General features: G+C 40.6%; 1 protein-coding gene across 1 annotated transcript in view; it reads right to left on the bottom strand.

Annotated features, from left to right (window-relative positions):
• Positions 1–1777: 1777 nt before the first annotated feature.
• The window catches only part of camk1da (calcium/calmodulin-dependent protein kinase 1Da), a 74266-nt gene continuing 55390 nt past the window's right edge, over positions 1778–20653 (bottom strand). Inside the window, exons 4-11 of the mRNA XM_084911175.1 lie at positions 19555–19693; positions 19021–19147; positions 16071–16146; positions 11792–11904; positions 11114–11192; positions 10899–10986; positions 10109–10370; positions 1778–9011 (exon numbers count right to left, since the gene is read on the bottom strand). Of these exons, the coding sequence (XP_084767301.1) occupies positions 8887–9011; positions 10109–10370; positions 10899–10986; positions 11114–11192; positions 11792–11904; positions 16071–16146; positions 19021–19147; positions 19555–19693 (1009 nt within the window). The 3' untranslated portion in view covers positions 1778–8886. The remainder of the gene's footprint in view (positions 9012–10108; positions 10371–10898; positions 10987–11113; positions 11193–11791; positions 11905–16070; positions 16147–19020; positions 19148–19554; positions 19694–20653) is intronic.

The raw sequence follows: 20653 nt of genomic DNA, 5'->3' as shown, positions 1-20653 counted from the left end.
TGTTAATAGACCTCTCTGCATTGAATCATACTTGTTATTATTATTATTATTGTTATTATTATCTCTGGCTCTCTTCTACAGCATGTCTTTCATCCAGTCTTCCTTCTCTCTCCCCAACCGGTATTTAAAAGTAGAACTGGAGGCTCTCTTCTGTGCAACTCTCTGCCTCTCTTCTTTTTCTTACTTATTTTCACTCACTATGTGTTTATACACCACTCAGCATTTCCTCTCCCTCACCCTCAACAGGTCACAGCAGACGGACGCTCCTCCCTGAGCCTGGTTCTGTTGGCATTTTCTTCCTGTTAAAATTGACTTTTTTCTTCTCACTGTTGCAAAAGTTGCTCAATTGCAGGGGGGTGTCATCTGATTCTTGGTGCTTTCCCTATATTATTGTAGGGTTTTTGGGTGGATGGGGTGGCTGTACTCAGGATGTGGAGCAGGTCATCTACTAATTGGCAGATTGGTCTTCAATCCCTGGCCGCTCCCAAATATCCTTGGGCAAAACACTAACCCCAAGTTGCTCTCTGATGGTTAATGAGGGATAAAGGACAATGGGGACGTAGATACTCTCCAGCTTACAATAACAGCATTAGAATTGCCACTAATGTTATATGTTTAAAATGTTCGTTTAATATGATACTAGAGGCAAAAGATATGATTGTAAGCATGACGTTAACTTCACCAAGACTTAGCAGCTAAATAATACAAAAAGTGAAATTACACCTGAACACCAGAGTCACATAGTTGACACACAGCATATCAAATGACATGACTGGACTAAATGAAAAGTCAGAGGCTCCCACAAATGAGCAGGATTCATAGACTGGTGATGATACATATCTGTACAGCAGTTCATAACAATCAATCCTATAGCTGTTATCTCAGACAAAATTCTTATTTTAACCAAAACCTGATCAGCACATTTTAACAATGAATTTGTTGTGATGCTGGGCTGCTGAAAGGTTTATAAACTTCTGTCACTGAAAACGTCCGCTTATCCTTTTCAGGGTCGCGCTGGAGCCTATCCCAGCTGTCATAGGGCGAGAGGCGGGGTACACCCTGGACAGATCGCCAGTCTGTCACAGGGCTAACACACAGAGACAGACAACCATTTGCGCTCACATTCACACCTGTGGACAATTTGGATTAATTAATTAACCTATCCCCACAAACTGCATGTCTTTGGACGGTGGGAGGAAGCCGGAGTACCTGAAGGAACCCACGCAAACACAGGGAGAACATGCACACAGAACTCCACACAGAAAGACCCTGGCATGATGGTGGAATTGAACTCAGGACCGTCTTGCTGTGCAGCAATAGTGCTAATCACCATGCCACCGTGCTGCCCGTAGTAGTGAAAACTATCACTACTACAAAAATACAGAGTGATATGTTGTATTTCCAAAGTTTTTTCTGCACTTTTATTGAACCCTTAGTTGCAATGACACATGAGGACATCCAATAAGTAGTGATAACTGGAGTGTAAACCAAAGGAGAACGTGTTCAAGTAGAGTGTTCACTTTTATGCTGGACAGTTACATCTGTTGAAAGGCAAGGTGTGCCTTTAGTTTTTGCAAGATCTGTCCTCTGTGTGTAAGCCATCTGCTGTACAGCATATACATTAAATGCAGTCAGACTGTAGTAAAGAGTGTTTGCTCTAGTTCCAGATTCATGGAATCTTGAGTATGTGAGTGCTAATAAGTGCTAATAAGTCAGTCTTATTTTGTCGAGTATGCACACAAACAGACAGAGAAAAAGAGTAAATGAGAGTAGAGAGTCATTTTACGATCATTCAGGATTTATTCCAGGAGAAAAGACAAACAAAACACAATCAGTCGCTCCGGCCTGTGTTGTTATGGTAACTCTGATATGTGCACATGATTGTCAAAGGCATCTGATATACAAGCCCCATCAACAGAAAATCATCATCATCGAAATCATCATTATCACACCACATTTAAGTGCGGCAGGCAGTGGCCGCTCCGATAGGTGAGAGCATCGTCGACGTAACGACAGTGCACAGGATGAGAGTTTGTTGTGGTCACATGCAGAGAGTAAATACAGCCAGCTAAATTAGCAGGCTCTGGACAAGGACACCTACAGGGAGACACCAGGGGCCAAAGAGCAGCATGTGTAGAGTTTTAGTTCTACAAAGAAATCTTAGCGAGAGAGATTCTCTCAACTGGTCAGTTAGCTGTTCAGGTTAGAGGTGGTGGAGTGTTTTTAGCATCAGCTAAACCAAAGCTAGCTAATGCATTTACTAATGCTAACAAAGTCTAACAACTTTTTCAGTCTAAGAGGACACTGAAATAGTTGGTAACAATTCAAATACATGCTTGTAGTTCCTTGTAAGTTTCAACAAAATGCAATAACTACTGAACAATTGTGTAGACTTTAGCTAGGTAAAACCACCCCCGCTAATTAGTCTACATACAACACACAGTCAGTGGCTATATATATATTTTAAACTCTCTAGCCTTTGCATTTATGACATACAAATAAGTAAGGAAAGTATCAGAGAATTTAGCTACACAATATACGTTATCAACTTAGCCAAACTAAATAAAAAGCTAATGCACATATGGTAAGCTAACATAGTACATTTTAAAATCATGAAACTAAAAGTTCTTTATAGTTGCACTTTTGATTCAGTTTTTAGATGCCTTAGATGAGAACTCTATGCCCAAACACAATTGCACATAAGTGCAAATGCATTCACTTGCACTTTTCTTGAACAGAGCTTAATAGTAATCTCTAATTCCTAAATTTACTATTAATTTTCTTCATTGATTTTTCAGAAACTCCTTACACACCAAACACAATTTTGCCAGTTAGAACAAATACTCTGCTTGGCTCTTGTGGACCCGGTCATCTCAACCTGTGTACGTCTTCACATAATACAGAGATACGAACATCATACAAGGGCATATAAGATTATGCAAACACTCATGGTAAAGTTGAAATCTTGAAGCACTTTTTTTCAACATGCTTGTGTTTTTTCATGAAGGTGCAGTTTTTTTTCTTCATAAAAAAAGAAAGAAAGAAAAGTCAAAGGATGGTGAGTTTAAAGTGGAGAGAGCGAACGTCCGTAACAGTGTGTTTCTGAGTCGGTCACAGCTTTGGATTTCTCCCTTTAGAATGGCAAAAAAACAAAAACGTAAGCCTGAGTTCAGTAAACGATGATTTCACCTTTTTAGTTGGACTGACACTGAAGTGATGGTGGAACACTGATGGCATTAAACTGCGCTGTGCAGCTCTGCTGATAGCAGTCGCGTGCTGCCAGACAGTTTCTGAAAGCTAACCGCAAAGTCGGGAAGTAAAGGAGACTTGAAGCTGCTTTTTTTTTTGTTACATTTTTTTTTTTTACATTAAAACATTCCATAGAGGATACAATCAACTTCCCTTGCGAATGCACTCATTCATTCACTCACTCAGACATGCCTGTACAGCAAAACATTACCTTGAAAATGATCATCAGTATTCACAATCTATTTACAGTAGCATCTTTAACATGGAAAGACTCATTTGGATTACATTTATGTTCTCTCTCTCTGTAGCAAACAAAAACAGCAGACATAAAACCACAGAGGAGCATGAACCTGAACCCTCTGCCTGCCTCACAGCACATTCAGAAGCCCACACGTCCAAGCTAAAGTGTACGACTTCACATTTAATGAACGGTATTCCTAATTCATTAACCTCTTTGAACAACCTCTTAAATCCCTAATGTAGCTCATTCAAATTTAATAATAATAGGTAAATGAGTGAAATGGTCTTGAATAGATTTAAATAGAGCTGCTGATGTTTTCCTTTGTTTCCTGATCATGCTTTCCAGAAATAAAAAACATTGACAACACACTTCAAATGTTTTTAAAAAATGCATAGCAATCAATGGGTAAATAGACGCGATAACAGTGAAGAATAAGATTAAGGTGGTCATTGGAATAAAGCCCTTACATGGTAGAAAGTTCCCTTCGGTATACATTGACGTCAGAGTCGGATTAGGTTCCTCTCAGAAAAATGTGTCGGAATAAATGCAAACCTTCAGAAATCTCAACTATCTGTGCGCAGGCATGTGTGCAGCAGTTCAAACATTAGAAGTTTGTTTCTTTTTTGACTGCCCTGACCCACGCTGCCTTAAATATTCATACTCATCGAACTTCAGACTTGCTTGGTTGCTACAGCATTGTGCATAAAGTAACAGAAGTGTTTTCAGCCAATGAATAGTCTTCATGACACCGAGAAGTATCTGCTCTGCATCAGTAGTGTCACCATATATTATGCAAGTTTTACAATTTATCCTATAGTGCTTGAAAAACAGTACATTCTGCGGAGACTGTAGTTTTATAAACAACAACTGCAGCATGATTAGTGGTTTTCGCAGTCTTCTATCCATTAAAAGGGTATTTAAAATGTCAAATATTCCACTGCCACAGACAGAATGAAAAGCTAAAGATATACTGACTTTTTATTTCTCCAATATGGGGTGGGCCCACATCCCATAATGTGACTAACTGAACTTTAACCTAAAATACATAATCAGTAGTTTATGGTCTTTCTGCGACTTTACATTGTGTATTATAGCTGATGGATTTCTATGTTGTCATCCTTCAAAAGATTATAAATGACATTTTTCTTCCCCTGAACAACCTTCAAGCAAAGCCAATAACGAGCGGACCTACAAAAACATGCGTTTTTTGTGCATAATGTTTTGGCCGAAACCTATTAGAAACACATCACCTTAGACACACTGCTGGATTAGGCTGGAAATTTTGCTTCATCACACTCACATACTTGGACCCACATCTTATTTTTGAAAAACCAACAGAAGGAAGGACTCTGGGGTCAGAGCTTCAGGTGGGGCAAGAACTTTGTAAACTAGGTAAGATACATTAAACACAATGCTGGTTTTGGACTTTTTGTGGGATTATGGCTTAGTCTATGCTAGAGAAAAATAGGATGATGACCTGGAACTTGCATTTTCAAGTTTTCTGCTTTTAGTGACGAAAGCAACCTGTCTCCAAACACAGACTCTGAATGGCAGAATTTAGAAATAATTGGTGTGTAAATTAACACACTTTAAAAACAGACAAATTGCCAACACACTGCAATCAATCTCAGTCAGTGTGCTAGTGAGTGCAACTCATCTGCAAGAGGACTCGTCTCAACTGGTCGCCAACTGGTTGTAGTCTGGTTATATTCCAATATAAATGCAAGGTTGCCAAGCACCTATGCCATTTTTGGAATAAATTGCCATCATGCAGCAACTAAGTCATTACTTATAGAGTCATTTCTGAGTCTGTTTCAAATCTATGAGGTTCTGATGAATTTCTGTGTATGAAGATGGCAACAAATTAGCAATTTTAACCAATTTATCAAAGTTAATGAGTGTTATCACAAACAGACAGCATGTAATTACCAACTTGTTTCCATTCCATCACAAACTGATAGCAGACTGACTTGGTCTTATTGCCATTTTATTGCCTTCCTGACACACCAAAGTTGCTTTGAAGGGGGCAGCTGACTGCGAGTGGTTGCAGACTGGTCCCAGTGTTCGAAGCAACCATTTCAAAGGAAGCAAGATCATAATATCGTTCTACATCGCCACAGTAATTTTGGACATGCTGCAATCTTCAGCCACTTTTACCCTAGTGTGACTTTGTCATTAGCTGACAATAGGAAAAATGCAGAAGTACTTTAGAAACATTACTCCTTATCCTTTCAGTGAGGGCAAAAGAGATGATAATCTAGATGGTAGATGGAGTCTAACACACAGAACTGAGAACTGTGCAGTGAACCAAAAATGAATTCAAGAAAACTTTGGTGAGTGTAGATTTACTGTAATTTTCACCTTAACCCAAATTTTATCCAAATGTGGCCTCACACCCACCTTAGCTGCCACATATCGAGAAAAGCACTATGAACACAGTTTTTTAGCAAGACAATTCAGGCAATAAAAATAATGTAAATGGAAACAGATTTTGAAAAGATAAAAGGTCACAAAATGTTCTCTTTAGGTTGTTTTGCAGCTATAATTAAGCCCTTAGTTTCCATCTTGAACAACTTCAAATCTGGCTAGTTTTGTTCTAATTTGTCAAGCACTGCAGAATGAACCAAATTGTCTTCATTACCAAGCAATAGTCTTTGGCTACAATTCAATAAAGGGATCGGTACAATTGCATCGAATAAAGACATGACAATCTGATATGTGTGAGTGAGCACCCTACATTGTACAGCTCTGCTTTCTGGGACAGGAAAGGCCATTAGCCATGTTCAAGAGTTCCATTAAGTGAAGAAAACAAAAGTCGGGTTAGTAGTCAAAAATACTGACTGAGTCGTGGATCTGTGCATTTATTTAGAGCCCTGTTTCCAAAAAAGTTGGGACAACATGTAGAATGTAAATAACGAAGAGAATGCATTGATTTACCATGTCCTAACCTCCGCACTGAATTGAAAATAGCATAAAGAAAACATGAAGTAATGATAGTGAGAAATGTTATTATGTTTAGATAAAACACATTATTCTCATTATATATTTGAAAACAGCAAAAAGTTTGAAAGAGTTGGGGCAGAAATAACGACTGGAAAAGTAGATTAATGCCTAAAAAACCTGGACTTAGGTGTTGCACGCATCACCAGTGACATCAGTACAGCCCTGTAATCTCTTAAAAGGTGGTAAAGCCTAACCTGGGGACACTTGCACATGTTTTAGGGCTACACTGACAAGCATAAACCGTCCATAGAGATCATCAACTGGAATTAAGCCACCATAGGACAGGTTAGTTGCAACTTACTGCTGCTGCTTTTCTTTAATGGAAATCACTGCATGTGTTCAGAAATGCTTCTGAAAGCTATCAGAAACATTGTGGAGCAGCTGAAATCCAATATCAAAGAATAGTGGGATAAACATTTTTTCTTTTAAAACTACAGCAATCGGCCTCCAGGTTTTTCAAAACAATTGAAATAAGTGGTGATTAGGAAATATGCCCCTGTCCCAACTTCTTTGAAAAGTGCTGCAGGTATCAGCCAGCGTCAAAAAGTTTAAATGGTTGGTGAATTGCTGCTTTCAGTCTTTAATTACATTTCGTGATGTTTTTTGAAAATGCTTCAAAAAAAGCTTCAAAAGTAAGCATCGATGCCCTGCTGGTGCCTGCAGTGAGCCCACGTATGTATATGGTCAATAGTAGTCCAGGTCTAAATTATCAATGCTGAAGTCGTGCACCAACACAACACTACAGTAAGGACACAGCTAACGTCCTGAAGCCTGGATCATTAACTGCAATGCTGGCTGGAACGGCCGGACTGTGACAAACCCCAAAAATAAAAAGACTAAATCAGGAAACTGGTGTTCACCAGCGCACAGTGCAGCTGCAGTTTTCCCTGAGCACTTCTGGACTGGGTGCAGCTTGACAAATAAAGAAGGTGAGATCATGGCTTCGGTAGAGACATAAAGAACGACGGCAGGCTACAGCTTCTCCATTCTGGACTGTGTCTCTGAGGACCCACCAGGCCTTTCTTTTAGTAACTATGCTGCACTGCCTGTAGCTCCTTGGGAAGTCTAATGACAATCCATCTTTAGTTTCTGACTTTTTTACCTGGACGTGTTTTCCAGTAAATACTTATCTCTATGTGTTCTAATTCTATCCTAAACTTATTCCATGTTTCATAATAACCATTATGTGTGTCCCTTAAAGGGCAATTATTATAAAAGTTTAATAAAGTAAGAAAATAATAAACAAATCAGAATCTTTCAGACAATAAACAAGTTGTATAATGCTCTGACATCCAATCAATAAAGGTTTACAATCTCTACTCTCTCTGATAAACACATGTGAATGGCAGCTAATCTATGTCTGATCCTTTCTGTGCAAAATAGATAAAGCGCTTACTCATGTTTCCACATCTCAACAGTCATATGGTACTTTTAAAGCACTTCTTAAAGCACAAACAAACAAACAGACAACCAAGCCCATAAGGACACACAAATGTCTTAAAGGTGCTATGTGTGGCATTTTTACACAGATAAACCACTGTCAACATGAATTTGCTACATCTGCATCATTTGTGTTTAAAAAAAAACAATGACCGTCTGTTTTCTGTGTTCCACAATTACCAGGTCAGATTGGCAGGGAGATGTGTTTGATTAACAGGAAGTGAGATTTGCTGTTTTTAGACCAAGCATCTGGCGATGATGGGAATTGGGTTCTAATTTAGATCCAAACACAACAACAGCTATTAATAAAGAGGAACTACATGTGGTTCATCTTGGGTATTGTCTCATTTGGTTACACTAATTATGCCAAGGTAGCAATATCAATTTGACAATGATATGTTTGTTACACATAGCGTCTTTAAATTTAACAGCAGTTAATAAAAGTAAAACAATCCGTTTGCCAACAGTCAAACCTAAGTCGGAAAAAAAACCTAAATAAATTGATGCGGGAAAGATCAGATTGAATGGGAAGGTTGAACTTGTATGACACCAGCAGCTCCACCGTGAACCACCAACTGCAGCTCACACGTGGAGCAGTGGACACCCTTTTATCAGGTAATGATCAAAGCCAACTGTGTGAACATCCCCAGTGAGAGACCGTGGGTGTGCTGTGGCTGTGGCAGGACGAGTTTTACGCTGACATCCTGGTGGGTGTGCAGTATGACAATGGTGGCTTGAATCGGTGGGGTGGCGGTAAAGTCCTCTGCTCTCCCACGAGCAGGGCAGGGTACTGGCTGGGGGGCCTATCCGAGAGGCAGTAAAGCGAAGAGAGGGAGGGACAAAGAAGAGGGCGATCGTCTTCCTCACTGGTCGTCCTCAATCTCTCTTTCTTTCCCGCTCTCCCTGCTTCACAGCGCCGTGGCCTCCCAGCTGGTTCCCCGCGGGACCTGGCGTCACTTGGTTTCCGTGAGAACCGGGGCGGGGACCGCAGATGGGTGTGGCCGGTTCAGCTCCGTCCCCGTGGCAGGAGAAGAGGCTGCAGATGCCAGGCTGCAGGGTGTGACTGGTGCAGTGACACCTGAAAGAAGGGAATGAGAAGCTGCATCAGCTGCTTGTAATACTGAAATCCCTCCTTGATTTCCAAAAGAAGCAGAAAACCACAGGCTTGCATTTCTCACTAGTGACTGGATCACTAAGATAAAATTAGTTTCACTTTGATAAAGAAGTGAAGACATGAAACAGCTTTTGCACTGTACAGCTAAATATGTTGAGGAAAAATACAAAATAACGTAGGTAATAAATGTAACGCTGTTCTGGCCCTTAGCTCATGTAATTTAGTGTAAATTTTATTGTTCAGAATTGTATTACAAGCCCTGCCGTCTACTAACTCAATCTTCGCTGAACAAGGTTTACCACTGTTCATTTCTCTTGCACTAAAATCCAATCCATTTATGAGGTGTGTCTATCTCAAAGATGTAACTAGAGCTACACCAATAAACCGCACTGCTCCATCTTTGAGATGAGGTATTAAGTGTAAATCTGTACCGTACTTACACTAACATCATTTCCTCTCCATTGTCAGGGCTACCCCTCTAAAAAACCAGAAATCTTGCTGTTTATATTTTCAAACAGCACATTTGAAAAGCAGTATTTTATAGAAATACAGTTAGGTCCATATATATTTGGACAAGAAAAAAGTACGAACAAGGCGTGGAACAGCTCATGATCCAAAGCATGCCACATCATCTATAAAGCAGAACCATTGTGATGGTTTGGGCGTGCATGGCTGCCAGTGACACTGAGACAATAGTGTTTATTGATGATGTGACACAGGACAGAAGTAGACGAATGAATTCTGAGGTGTTCAGTGACATACTCATGCTCAAATTGATTGGGCAGTGTTTCATAATACAGAAGGTCAGTGACCCCAAACATACAGCCAAAGCAACCCAGGAGTTTGTTAAACCAAAGAAGTGGAACACCTATTCAGTATAATCAGGTAAATGCACTTTTTCTGGAATTCATAATGTCCCAAATCCTGAAGACACTGCAAGGCACTGCGCTCCCACACTGTGCCCTAAAATTTTGCTCATTCACTGTTACATACTCCTATGAACAGCTCACATATGTTCTCTTAACTTTCTGATGCCACTGACACCACTGAATCATACTCACAATCCTTGTGGGGAGCTGCTATGTTGTTATCGATGGAAGAGATCTTGCTGGCGACAGCGCTGGTGCTCTGGCTCTGCGCCGTCTGGCCGGTATTTTGGCTTTGAGCCGGCTGGTTCTGGCCCGCCTGGCTCTGGCTTTGGGCTGACTTCTGCGTCTGACTCGGCCTAGTCGGTGGGTTGGACGCATCAATGCTGCTCCCCATGCTGCTGCCAAGCTGCAGCCGCCTCATGTGCCGAACCACGGCAGTGGCATTGAACGCTTGCTGTGAAGAGCATAGAAACAAAAGGAAAAATCTGATCACGAAACCTTGGGACAATGCACGCTGAGCCATCACAACTTAGGTCTGCACTAAAGTATACCCTGCTTTATCATCCTTCTGTACACTAATGGGAACTATTGTTTAAAAAATTAACATCTAGCCGTATTTAAACAGAGTTCAAACTAATGACTGAGACCATAAACTCTTGAGCCATACCTTATTATGACGGCAGAGTTCAATAACCTGGTAATGTTATGGTAAAATATATTGTGTTAAAATGACCTAGTAAATCATTTTCACTTGTGGAAAATGGGAATTGTTTGAAATCTGAAGTTTGTTCTTATTTCTTCTGACTTCTTTAGGGGTAAATAGCTGTTGAGAGGTAGATCTTACCCACGAGACGAGCCAGGTTTTTATTGCTGAGTGATTCACCTTCTAAAAACAGTTGGCTGAGGAGCTGTAATAGGGTAATGTAGTCTATTGCAGTAGAGCCAAAACCACAGAGAATAAACTGCAGTAAACAAAATTTACCCTCCATTTGCTCTTGGCAAAGTTCTTTCTGATCTGCCGGCTGACTGACTCATGGATGTTCTTGCAGAGAGCCGTATCCCCAGCGATCCTGAGATATATATATAACGACACAAAAACACAATTTCTTAGTCAATACTTCTGAATGTACATCAATATCAATATTGATTTGATGGATTTTTGTGATGCTGTTGTGTGTGTGCTTGTGTGTTTCTCACCAGGGGTGTCTGAGTGCCTGTTCACAAGTGAAACGCTTGGCTGGGTCTTTTTCCATCAGTCTGCTGATGAAATCCTTGGCTGGGAGAAAAACAAACCAAACATATAAACACCACATTGTTTTTTACTACGTTAAAACCCGCTCACAAAACATTTTGCGACACTGAAAATTTTTGACATTTCGATCAGGGAAAGATGTTTTCAGATGTCAGATGTTGCACAGAGTAATGCACTGTTTGGTTTCTACTGAGAACTTGGGCTGTGTCTACCATCTGATTTTTACTGTATCAGCCAAGTTGACCTCTGTTAATTCTATATTACTAGCAATGTGCAGGAGTGATTTCTATTTGCTCTGAGGAAACTTGACACTTCTGAAAACACAAAGCTTTTCTTGACAGTCCATGAATGCGATTTTATCCTCACTAACACAATAGACTGGTGACTGAAATAGACTTCCAGCCAATAGAACGCTGGTTTTACTTCCAGTCTATGTGCGTAACTGTGCTGGTAATGGATCAAACCACACATCGCACACACTTACTCTCACATATTTTCATTCCATGCAGATTAAATCAGCGACTATGATGGAAAGGTGGTGTGTGGGCCATATGTGCCACATGATGGACCGAGAAGGCGGAAGGACAGATGGTGGAGGAAGGAGGAGGAAGAGGAGGCCTCACCTGAGTCTGATATGTCATCCCAGTACGGTGCATCAAACTCATAGTCAGCTTTCAGGATCTGCTCGAACAGCTTGGAGTCATTTTCATCGTAGAATGGAGGATAACCACACAACCTGCAGACGAGATATTTATTCTTTTGGTCTAATCTTTAACAGTCACTTATTTTCATTGATGATAAATGATTTCACTGATTACTACACAGTCCCTTTACTCATTGTCACCCTTTTGATATGACTGCCTTGCTTAGGACACATAGTGTTAAATGCAAACACATGTGTATGTAAGAGACAGACTAGATCTGTGTCTGTAAGGGAATACTGTAACCCAGATTAATCTTTGTAGCTACAATTTACATATGTCCCCTAAATGCCTCACATGTAGGCAACAGTGTAGTGCCACAGGCAGATTTGTGTTTCTGGACATGAATTTGACAGGTTTTCTTTTTCTCTTTTCAGGATCCCTGAATATGAAATGAATATATTTAATTTTTAAAAGGTAAAAAACTCCTTATTTAGAGATTTATAGCCTGTAAGGATTTTGCTACTCATGGCAGAGACCACAATTTGACTTAAAAATCCACCCACCCTTCATTTTTCTGTATTTTGCTTCCAAGAAATCAGACTTTCTTGTAATTTAAAAAAAATCAAAATTTTCCTTTCTACACTGGCTGTTTTTTCACCCATTTTCAGTTCAGTTGTTGTATCCAATGATTTTCAGAGGATTCTTTTTTTTTGTTAAGTCACTTAATGCTGACCTCTGAATCACTGAAGCATAATAAAGCACATAACCCAAGGGATGAACCAGTGTTGTTTCTACACAGACAACAAACTGGCAAAGAGCCCATTTTAAATTGTATCTTTATGCACTTTGTTACTAGCAGCCTGCTGCACAAACACATCACTTGTTCCCAGATGAATCTATGAAGAATACCAAAGACAACGGCAGGTATAAACCTTTATTGTTGCACTAACAAGGTGATTCTCAAACAGCTATTTAGCTGAAAACCTGGTATATCTCAGCATGATGCTCAGTGTGTTCTTTATAAAAAAATCTAAGGGAACTGAAAAAGTGGGGGACAAAAGAAGATGTGGCAGGCTTAAAAAAACTAGCCACAGCAGGTGATCATCTGCTGTTCACTGAAGATTCTTCGGAAATAATCTCAGTGGAAGGGTGCTATAAAAAAAGCCTTTGATAGCCAGGCTTTGGTATACCAAATTACACAAGACTAGACTAAAAATCTGTGGTAACAGATCTTATGGACTGATGAATAGGAATTTGAAATTTTAAGTTCAAATCATCATCAATATGTACAACAGTGAGTGTCTACTGACATCTGCAAAACACGGTTCTGTCGTGGTTCCGGGCAGAATTTCAGCCAGTGTTGTTGTGACAACTGATGAAATTATGAACATAGAAAGTCAGAGTCTGATTGGCAGTGGCTTCATTGTTTAGTATGACAATGATCCCAAACCCACTGCCAATGCAGACCTGGAGAGAAAAACACACAGTGGCCTACCAGAGCCCAGATCTCAACATTACTGAAGCAGTGAGGGATCGTCTCGACAGAGAACAGAACAAAAGGCAGAAAACATCCAAAGAAGAGCTTTGAATGTCCTTCAGGAAGCCTGGAGAACTATTCCCGAAGGCTGCTTAAAGAAATGACAAGATAGCTTGCCTCAGTTGTGTACCACACTTTTTGAAATACATTATCAGATCAAAACAAAATTCCTGTTTAGGCTTTGGTGCTAAAAACAACTTTGTGAAGTACTGGGTTAGGTTTAGAAAAAGATCATAGTGTAGGCTAAATAGAAGCTTCAATTCTTTTAAAGCCCTGTTTTTCTGTTTGTCATGGTGATGTATCCCTGATTTGTGTGGATCAAATATGTGGTGAAGATAGCAAATATACATCCTATCGAAAACTTAGTAAAAGATTATTGCTGACTGTCATGACTATGAGTCTGGCTGTAGGAAATCCGAGGTACTATCTAAAAGGAGGAATGTCCGCACTTCAGAATGCATCTGTGAAGGCAGGTTGTGGCTTGCAGTGGTCGCTTTAACACTGGTAACAAAGAACAATTTGCAGTCAAGATATACTCCAGTACTCCAGTTACTCTGCTACCCTCCATTACCCCTGCTAAACTTGCAAACTTGAATTAATAGTAGGTGGTGTCGCAGTATTGTTGTCACATCTGAACTTGAACTCAGAGCAGTGTATTACTGTGACTGCGTAGTAGCAGTGGTAGTTGGCTGTATCGCCTTAATCGCATTAACATGAGATTACTGGTTCTTGGTGCTGATGAGCACAAATGAACTTAAGTCCAAGTTTGATTTTCCATAACGACACAAAGCGGAGCAACAGCAGAGCTGCCGCTCAGCCCAAAACACCTCATTACCGAGGTTCTGGATGCACCAGGAGATTTTCATAAAAACTCATTAAAATGCCGTTCTCCATCAATACACACCGGAAAGAAAGAATAAAAGGGAAACGCACCGGGCAGAGAGGAAGGAGGACTCTGCCTGCCGTGAGGGGAAAAGGGTTTTCTGCTTTGTTTTTTTTTGCTTTCTCATTTGCTTAAAGACTCACTTGTCATGTTACTCGGCTGACTCTCCACTCCATCGAACACACACACGCACACAAATACACTTGCACTCGGGATCCTGGCTGATTATCATGGTTGATTACCTGATGTGATCTTTCCACCTGAGCAGCAGTTAAAACCTAACAAGGTCTGAATCCCAACGCTAATTGTGCTAATTGCCAGCAGGGAGTTGCTCTTTCTTTTACCCTGCACGCACACAGCAACACACGGACATACACACGCACAGCCATTTCTACTGTGCTGTCAAATCCTCCAAATGCTTTTTACTAGCAAAAGCTTTTACTTCACTACTCACCACAAAGTACAGCGTAAAACGGGAGAAAGACAGAGAAAAAGTCAGCGTGAGAGAGTCACGTGAGTTTGTTTGCGCCTGCTTTCCTCTCAACCACTGTGAGCTCTCTGATTGCTCCTCAGGTGTTAAACATAAATGAAGATGCAGAGGCAACATACACCTTAAAATAACTCCAACAGTGGCGTTCTCAACAACAAGATTGCAGTCTGAGCACACAAACATGGTTTCCATTGTTCCCCAACACTGGTGAAAAACAAGAAAATGAAAATGAAATCTCGTCCAAAGCCTCAAGTCCTTAAAAGGCCATGCAGCAGATCTCCAGTGTCTGGGAGCAGCTGATAGTACATGACAAACATTCACAAACTAGCCAGGGTTGTGTGTTTGTAGTTGGAAAACATTACAACTGACACAGTGGTTTTGTGTGTGTGCAGGGGCTAAGGTAAAGTGAGTCACTGCGTGTGCCTGGCTTTTGTATTCACTGCAGAGCACTTACTCATGACTACATGAATGAGAAGGGTGACAAAGGCTAGATGGAGATCCGTTTAATGAGCGTAAATGTGATGTGAATGGAATGCATGTTTACAAACAGATTTTCCAGTTAAGGTGTTTTCAATTTTGTGATTCATACATGGCTGAGCCAGGTCTCCATAGCCCAGCTGATGATTAGAAAACTACTAGTATGAAAATGGCTGTTTTGTTGTGCTGTTATAAAGACCTTCATTCTATTTAAGTACAAAGATTACATCCAAGGGAACTTGTAAAATGACTTTAATAGCTACACAGAGATTTGATATAATGTTTGATGGAAGATTTGGTAAAAATATGTCACAGGAGGAAAACCAAAGGTGTAAATAACACACTAATTAAACACTATTACAATAACCTAAAACTGCTTCATACCTGTGTCTAGACACGGGTTATTTCAGTTATTTCAAAGCCTGCATGGCCTCTAGGGGCAACAACTTCTCTGGTCTCATTGTATAGAAATCTATGAGAAAACGACCCTACTTCTTACTGGTTTTATGACTTTAGTTAACAATTTCCTAATTGGTTCATAGTTTCATCTGCAAGTTTTTTTTTCATAAAAAAAAATTTATTCACCCTACAGCGTTACGTGTATACAACGGATGGACAAGCTAATGGTTAGCAGTCATGTGACTCAATGCAAGGCAAACATGTGAATGTATTTAGCTGATTGACTTGGCCGCATTTCTGGCAATGAAATCACAACCTTAATGATAAATAAGGCATCAAGAATTCAGATTTCCCACCGTGACCATGACCCGGTGCTAATGGAGCTTATGTGCTTTCTGGTGATGTCAGTCATGGGATTGATGGAAACTGCTTCCTGTACAGTGGAATATAAAGAAGTTTAATTGGTACTTACAAGATGTAGGCGATCACTCCAATGGACCAGCAGTCGACCGCTTTACTATACGGCTTCTGGGCGAGAACCTCTGGAGCTGATAGAGAGAGGGAGAAACAAGCAGACACAGTGGGGTTAGAGAAAAAACCGGCTTTGAAACGACCTCAGTTTGGTGGTAAACCTAACTACAGTGCGTTTTTACTTTTTCAGCTTGAGGTCCAGTAACAACTGCGGTGTGATTTTTATATGAAAAAGGGGCTGTTTAATGAGACTGAGTACAGAGAAAATATGCAGACACCTCATGTCTGTTGAAATTAAAATCACATGCACGGTGGGAAATATTTTGCAGGAGGTACAGATTCTCATAGGTGCAGAAATACATGGTACAACTAGCTCCAACTAGCTCTTCTAGTTAGCTTCAGACCCATTTTCTCTGCTGCTGGTGTCGGTCAGGGAGGCTTTCCAGGCCCGACCTTTCTCTGCAGCTCATTACCGAAGGCCCTGGACAGAGCAAATTACTGATGACAGCGAGGTCGCCGTAATATCACCTCACATATACACACACAAGGCTCTCGAAATAGATTTGGCATGCTCACACACATACACACAGAAGGAACACCAGTCATATCTGAATCAAAATATAAACTTTGCACACTTGTGCTGAATCTGAGTGCTTACATTTGTTTATTAGTCTAATCTGACTCATTGTGTGTGTGTCTGTTCTGGGTTTTCTGGATGCAGAACTGGAGCATTTTTACCCACTGAGATCACCGTGTCTGCAGCTCACTAAGTCCAGAGTCGGTATCAGGGTACAACCATAATGTGTAATTTCTTAATAGTAAATCACTTAATTAACCCCGTAGTGGGTCTTTGGCTATGTCCTATTTCCAAGCGTGACTTTTCTTTTTGCTGGAAGAAGCAAATTTGACAGTTGAAAGTTATCATAATGAGAAAATGAAAAAATAACAACGAAAACTGAGTCTTTCATTCAGACGCAGTTGTAAATTGTCACCTTCTTTGATTGTATTTTCACACAAAGCACCTTGAGTGGAAAAACTGCAGGAGTTCCTCTCACGGATGAGAGGAATTGATGCAAAGTTCTGACCTTTCAAAGAAAAACGATGCAAATTTTTTGCTGACTGGGTGAGAATGTGAACTGACTCTTTAAAGTTAGTACACCAAAAAAAACCTGAAGAACAGCAGGGTGCTTTGAAGCGCTTGAGCCAAAGACAGCTGGAGTTCTTTCAGGTTCTTGAAGATATTTCCCAACTCATCTAAAAGGCCACTCCAGTTCTGCGAGTGGCTTCGACTCAAGCACTTTAGTCCACCATGACACGGACGATTGAGAACCTAAACAGACACACAGCTGGATTTAGTAAAGCTGCCCTGCAACAAAAACGATTCAACATTTATGTACCTTTCTGTGTGAATAGTGGGAAATGATCTGTTTGTGCGACTTATACGATTTTTGCAACATGCAAATGTGTGTCACCGAACCTCTGTCTGCTGTAGCATGCAATCAAAGAAATGCTCACACACAAGCAGATTAAGCACACTGCACACAGATTCACACAAAAATTAGATATAATATGATACAGAGCATGACTGTCTGTCTCAGAGTGATAAGCATGACTGGGGTGTGTGAAGAGCACAAACACGCATCGCTCCAGATGACATGGGAAGAAAAGAGATGATGCAGGAAGTGTAAACGGCGTCAGATGGGAACAACATGTGCGCATTTAATTTATCACGTGTTTGTTGGCTCACAGGAATCATTACAGAAACAGCTAAGTCAAACTAGTCGAACTAGGTCAAACTTTGTAATGCTCGGAGAGGGTCGAACGAACCCAAAGAGCTACATCTTAGACTCTACAGGCCTAACAGGGCATTTAGAAAATGAATGAACAAGAATGACTTGTCAGGAAACAGCCTCTTCTCTTGAAAAATGGCAGCACATGTTCGGTATGTAAGGTTCCATTAGAACAAACCAGACTGTGGAACAATGTCCACACCAAAGTCAGGATCTTTGAACATGACACATTGCCAGGTTGAGAGAAAACCAAATATGGCACGAACGCGTCATACCAACTCTCAAGCATGGTGGTGGATGAGTAATGATTTGGGCTTGTTTGGCAGCCACAGGACCTTGACACCTTGCAGCTATTGTGTCGACCATAAACTACTCTGTTTATCAAAGGATTCATGAGTCAAATGTGAGGCCATCTGTCCAAGAAAAATGAAGTCATGAAACAGGACGATGAGCCCAAGCACAGCAGCAAATCTGCAACAGAATGGTTGAAAAAGAACAGAATCAAGGTGTAGCAGTGGCTCAAAGTCCAGACCTCAACCTGATTGAAATGCTCTGATGGGACCTTAATAGAGCCATGCATAAATGAATGCCTATAAACTTCACTGAAATGAAGCAACTTTATAAAGAAAATAGGACCTAAATTCCTCCACAATTATGTGAGAGACAGATAAAAGTCACACAAAAGACAATTACTTCAAGTTATTGCTGCTAAAGATGCTTCCACAAGCCACTGAATCATGGGGTACGGATAGTTTGGCGGGGCGGGGGGTTTCGTGAAAAACTCTCTTTTTCTCTTTTTTTGTGTGCAGTCATTAGTGTGTAATGCCAGAAGTGATTTGAAGGTCTGGATGAACTGGACCTTCATCTCTCGTTACAGCATTTTGCGACTTTAGACAAGTTGCAATTTATCTGTGTAAACAGGTAAGCTAGTGTTAGCTCACAGTTGTCAGACGAAACCACAATAGATTTTTTTTTATCTCCAAAAACAAATAAAGGTCCCTTTGTTTGGTTCTGGCTAATGTTAGCTAACACTGGTTATTTTCTTGTATGTCTTTTAATGACCAAAAACAGTAACAGCACTAACAGAGGGGATAAACTGTGATTTTAAAAGGAAAGAAATAAGAACGTTGAGGACAGGCGGTGATGGTGTGACCGGCTTACCCACATATCCTGGCGTGCCACAGGCAGTTGACATGACGTCACCGCTGCCCTCCATCTTTGAAAGACCAAAGTCACTGATCATAATCTTGGACTCGTCTTGAGGATTAAAATACAACAGGTTCTCTGGCTGAAGAAAGAAAGAAAGAAAGAACGAAAGAAAGAAAGAAAGAAAGAAAGAAAGAAAGAAAGAAAGAAAGAAAGAATTTTGGATTACAAACACTGTCACTTTGTTTAATGTCTCAGGCAGTTAATAGACAGACAACCTTATTGCTCATTTTACACAGTCCTGGTTAATGGAGGTCACTCTGACCAATCCATTCCTTCAAACAGCTGACACACACTACACTCACCCACAATGCACTGCATGTGTCGAGCTGCTGCCCTTATTGCAGCAGTAAATCACGGGCTGTCAAGTGAGAATGAAGCACTTGTGTGGATTTAAAGTGTGGAATGGGAGAGTGAGTATTTGTGTGTATGTGGGGTAAGACTTCAGTGAAGAAGCAGGGAATGTGTGTGTGTGTTTGAGTGTGTTACCTTCAGGTCTCGGTGCACGATTCCCATCCTGTGCAGGTAGTTAACGGCGTCCAGGACTTGCCGGATCAGCGTGCTTGCGTCTTTCTCCGTGTAGAATCCTTTTTCCACGATTCGGTCGAACAGCTCGCCGCCAGACACCCTGCAGGACAGGACAAAGGGTGCATGTGGGAAGAAGAAGACCTTACACACACAAACACACACACAGCAGTATCTGGTAGCAGGCTGGGGGGATTTGCTGGGTTGATATTTTTGGTAATTTATGAGCAGTACAGCTTCCCAGCCAAGAGTTTGTGGAAATGGTGAGCCATGTGCCAGCTCACACACACGGACAACCAAACACAAACACACACACACACACACACACACACACACACACTGATTTTCCCTGCAGCTTCATAATTGTAATATATACACATTTCTTTTGAAGATGTGCTAAAAGTTGGCAAAGCATCCTTTAACTACAGCGAATCCTTTCATTTCTTCCTTCATAAACATTCACCACTGACTTAAATATTTTCTAACTTCTCCACGATTGCACTGCAGCTCTCAGAGTTTTATAATATTTCAAGAATATTCTTTAATCTTTATCCTACTTTCTTTTCCTTTCACTGCAGCAGAAGCCAAAGAAAAAGCTTAAGTTAAAATGTCACAGTGGAGCAGTGGGGGGAAAGACATAAGAGCAAGAGGAGACAAAAAGGACCGATGTGTGTGAATTTGTGCGTTTGTGACGTGCGATATTACTGCAGTAGTAGATGATTAAAGATGAGCCTCAATCTTACAGAAAGGATAATTCCACTTCATTTGTTTTTCTTGTCCCAAAATGTGAGCGGCACATCAGATTCCATGAATATAGGGCAGCTCAATTTTGAGAAAAGATTATAAGAGAAGGACAGAAGACAGTGTGTAAGTATTCAGTGAGGAAAAAAACCCATCTCCCATCAAAGTGATCAAAAGGTTCTGAAATATTTGCAATGCAGCTCACACTGTCAGCAGTCGGAGAAAAAAACTCATTTGTGACCCAAGAAAAACATTTAGGAAGTAAAAGGCAAATTTCTCCACCCCGGGCAAATTCTTTCAACAGTTAGTGTTAACTTTTATG

The sequence above is a fragment of the Perissodus microlepis genome, chromosome 17, assembly GCF_051167445.1.
Source record: "Perissodus microlepis isolate ML-2025 ecotype Zambia chromosome 17, ASM5116744v1, whole genome shotgun sequence".
Classification (NCBI taxonomy): domain Eukaryota; kingdom Metazoa; phylum Chordata; class Actinopteri; order Cichliformes; family Cichlidae; genus Perissodus; species Perissodus microlepis.
This window is presented reverse-complemented; position numbering and strand designations above follow the sequence as displayed.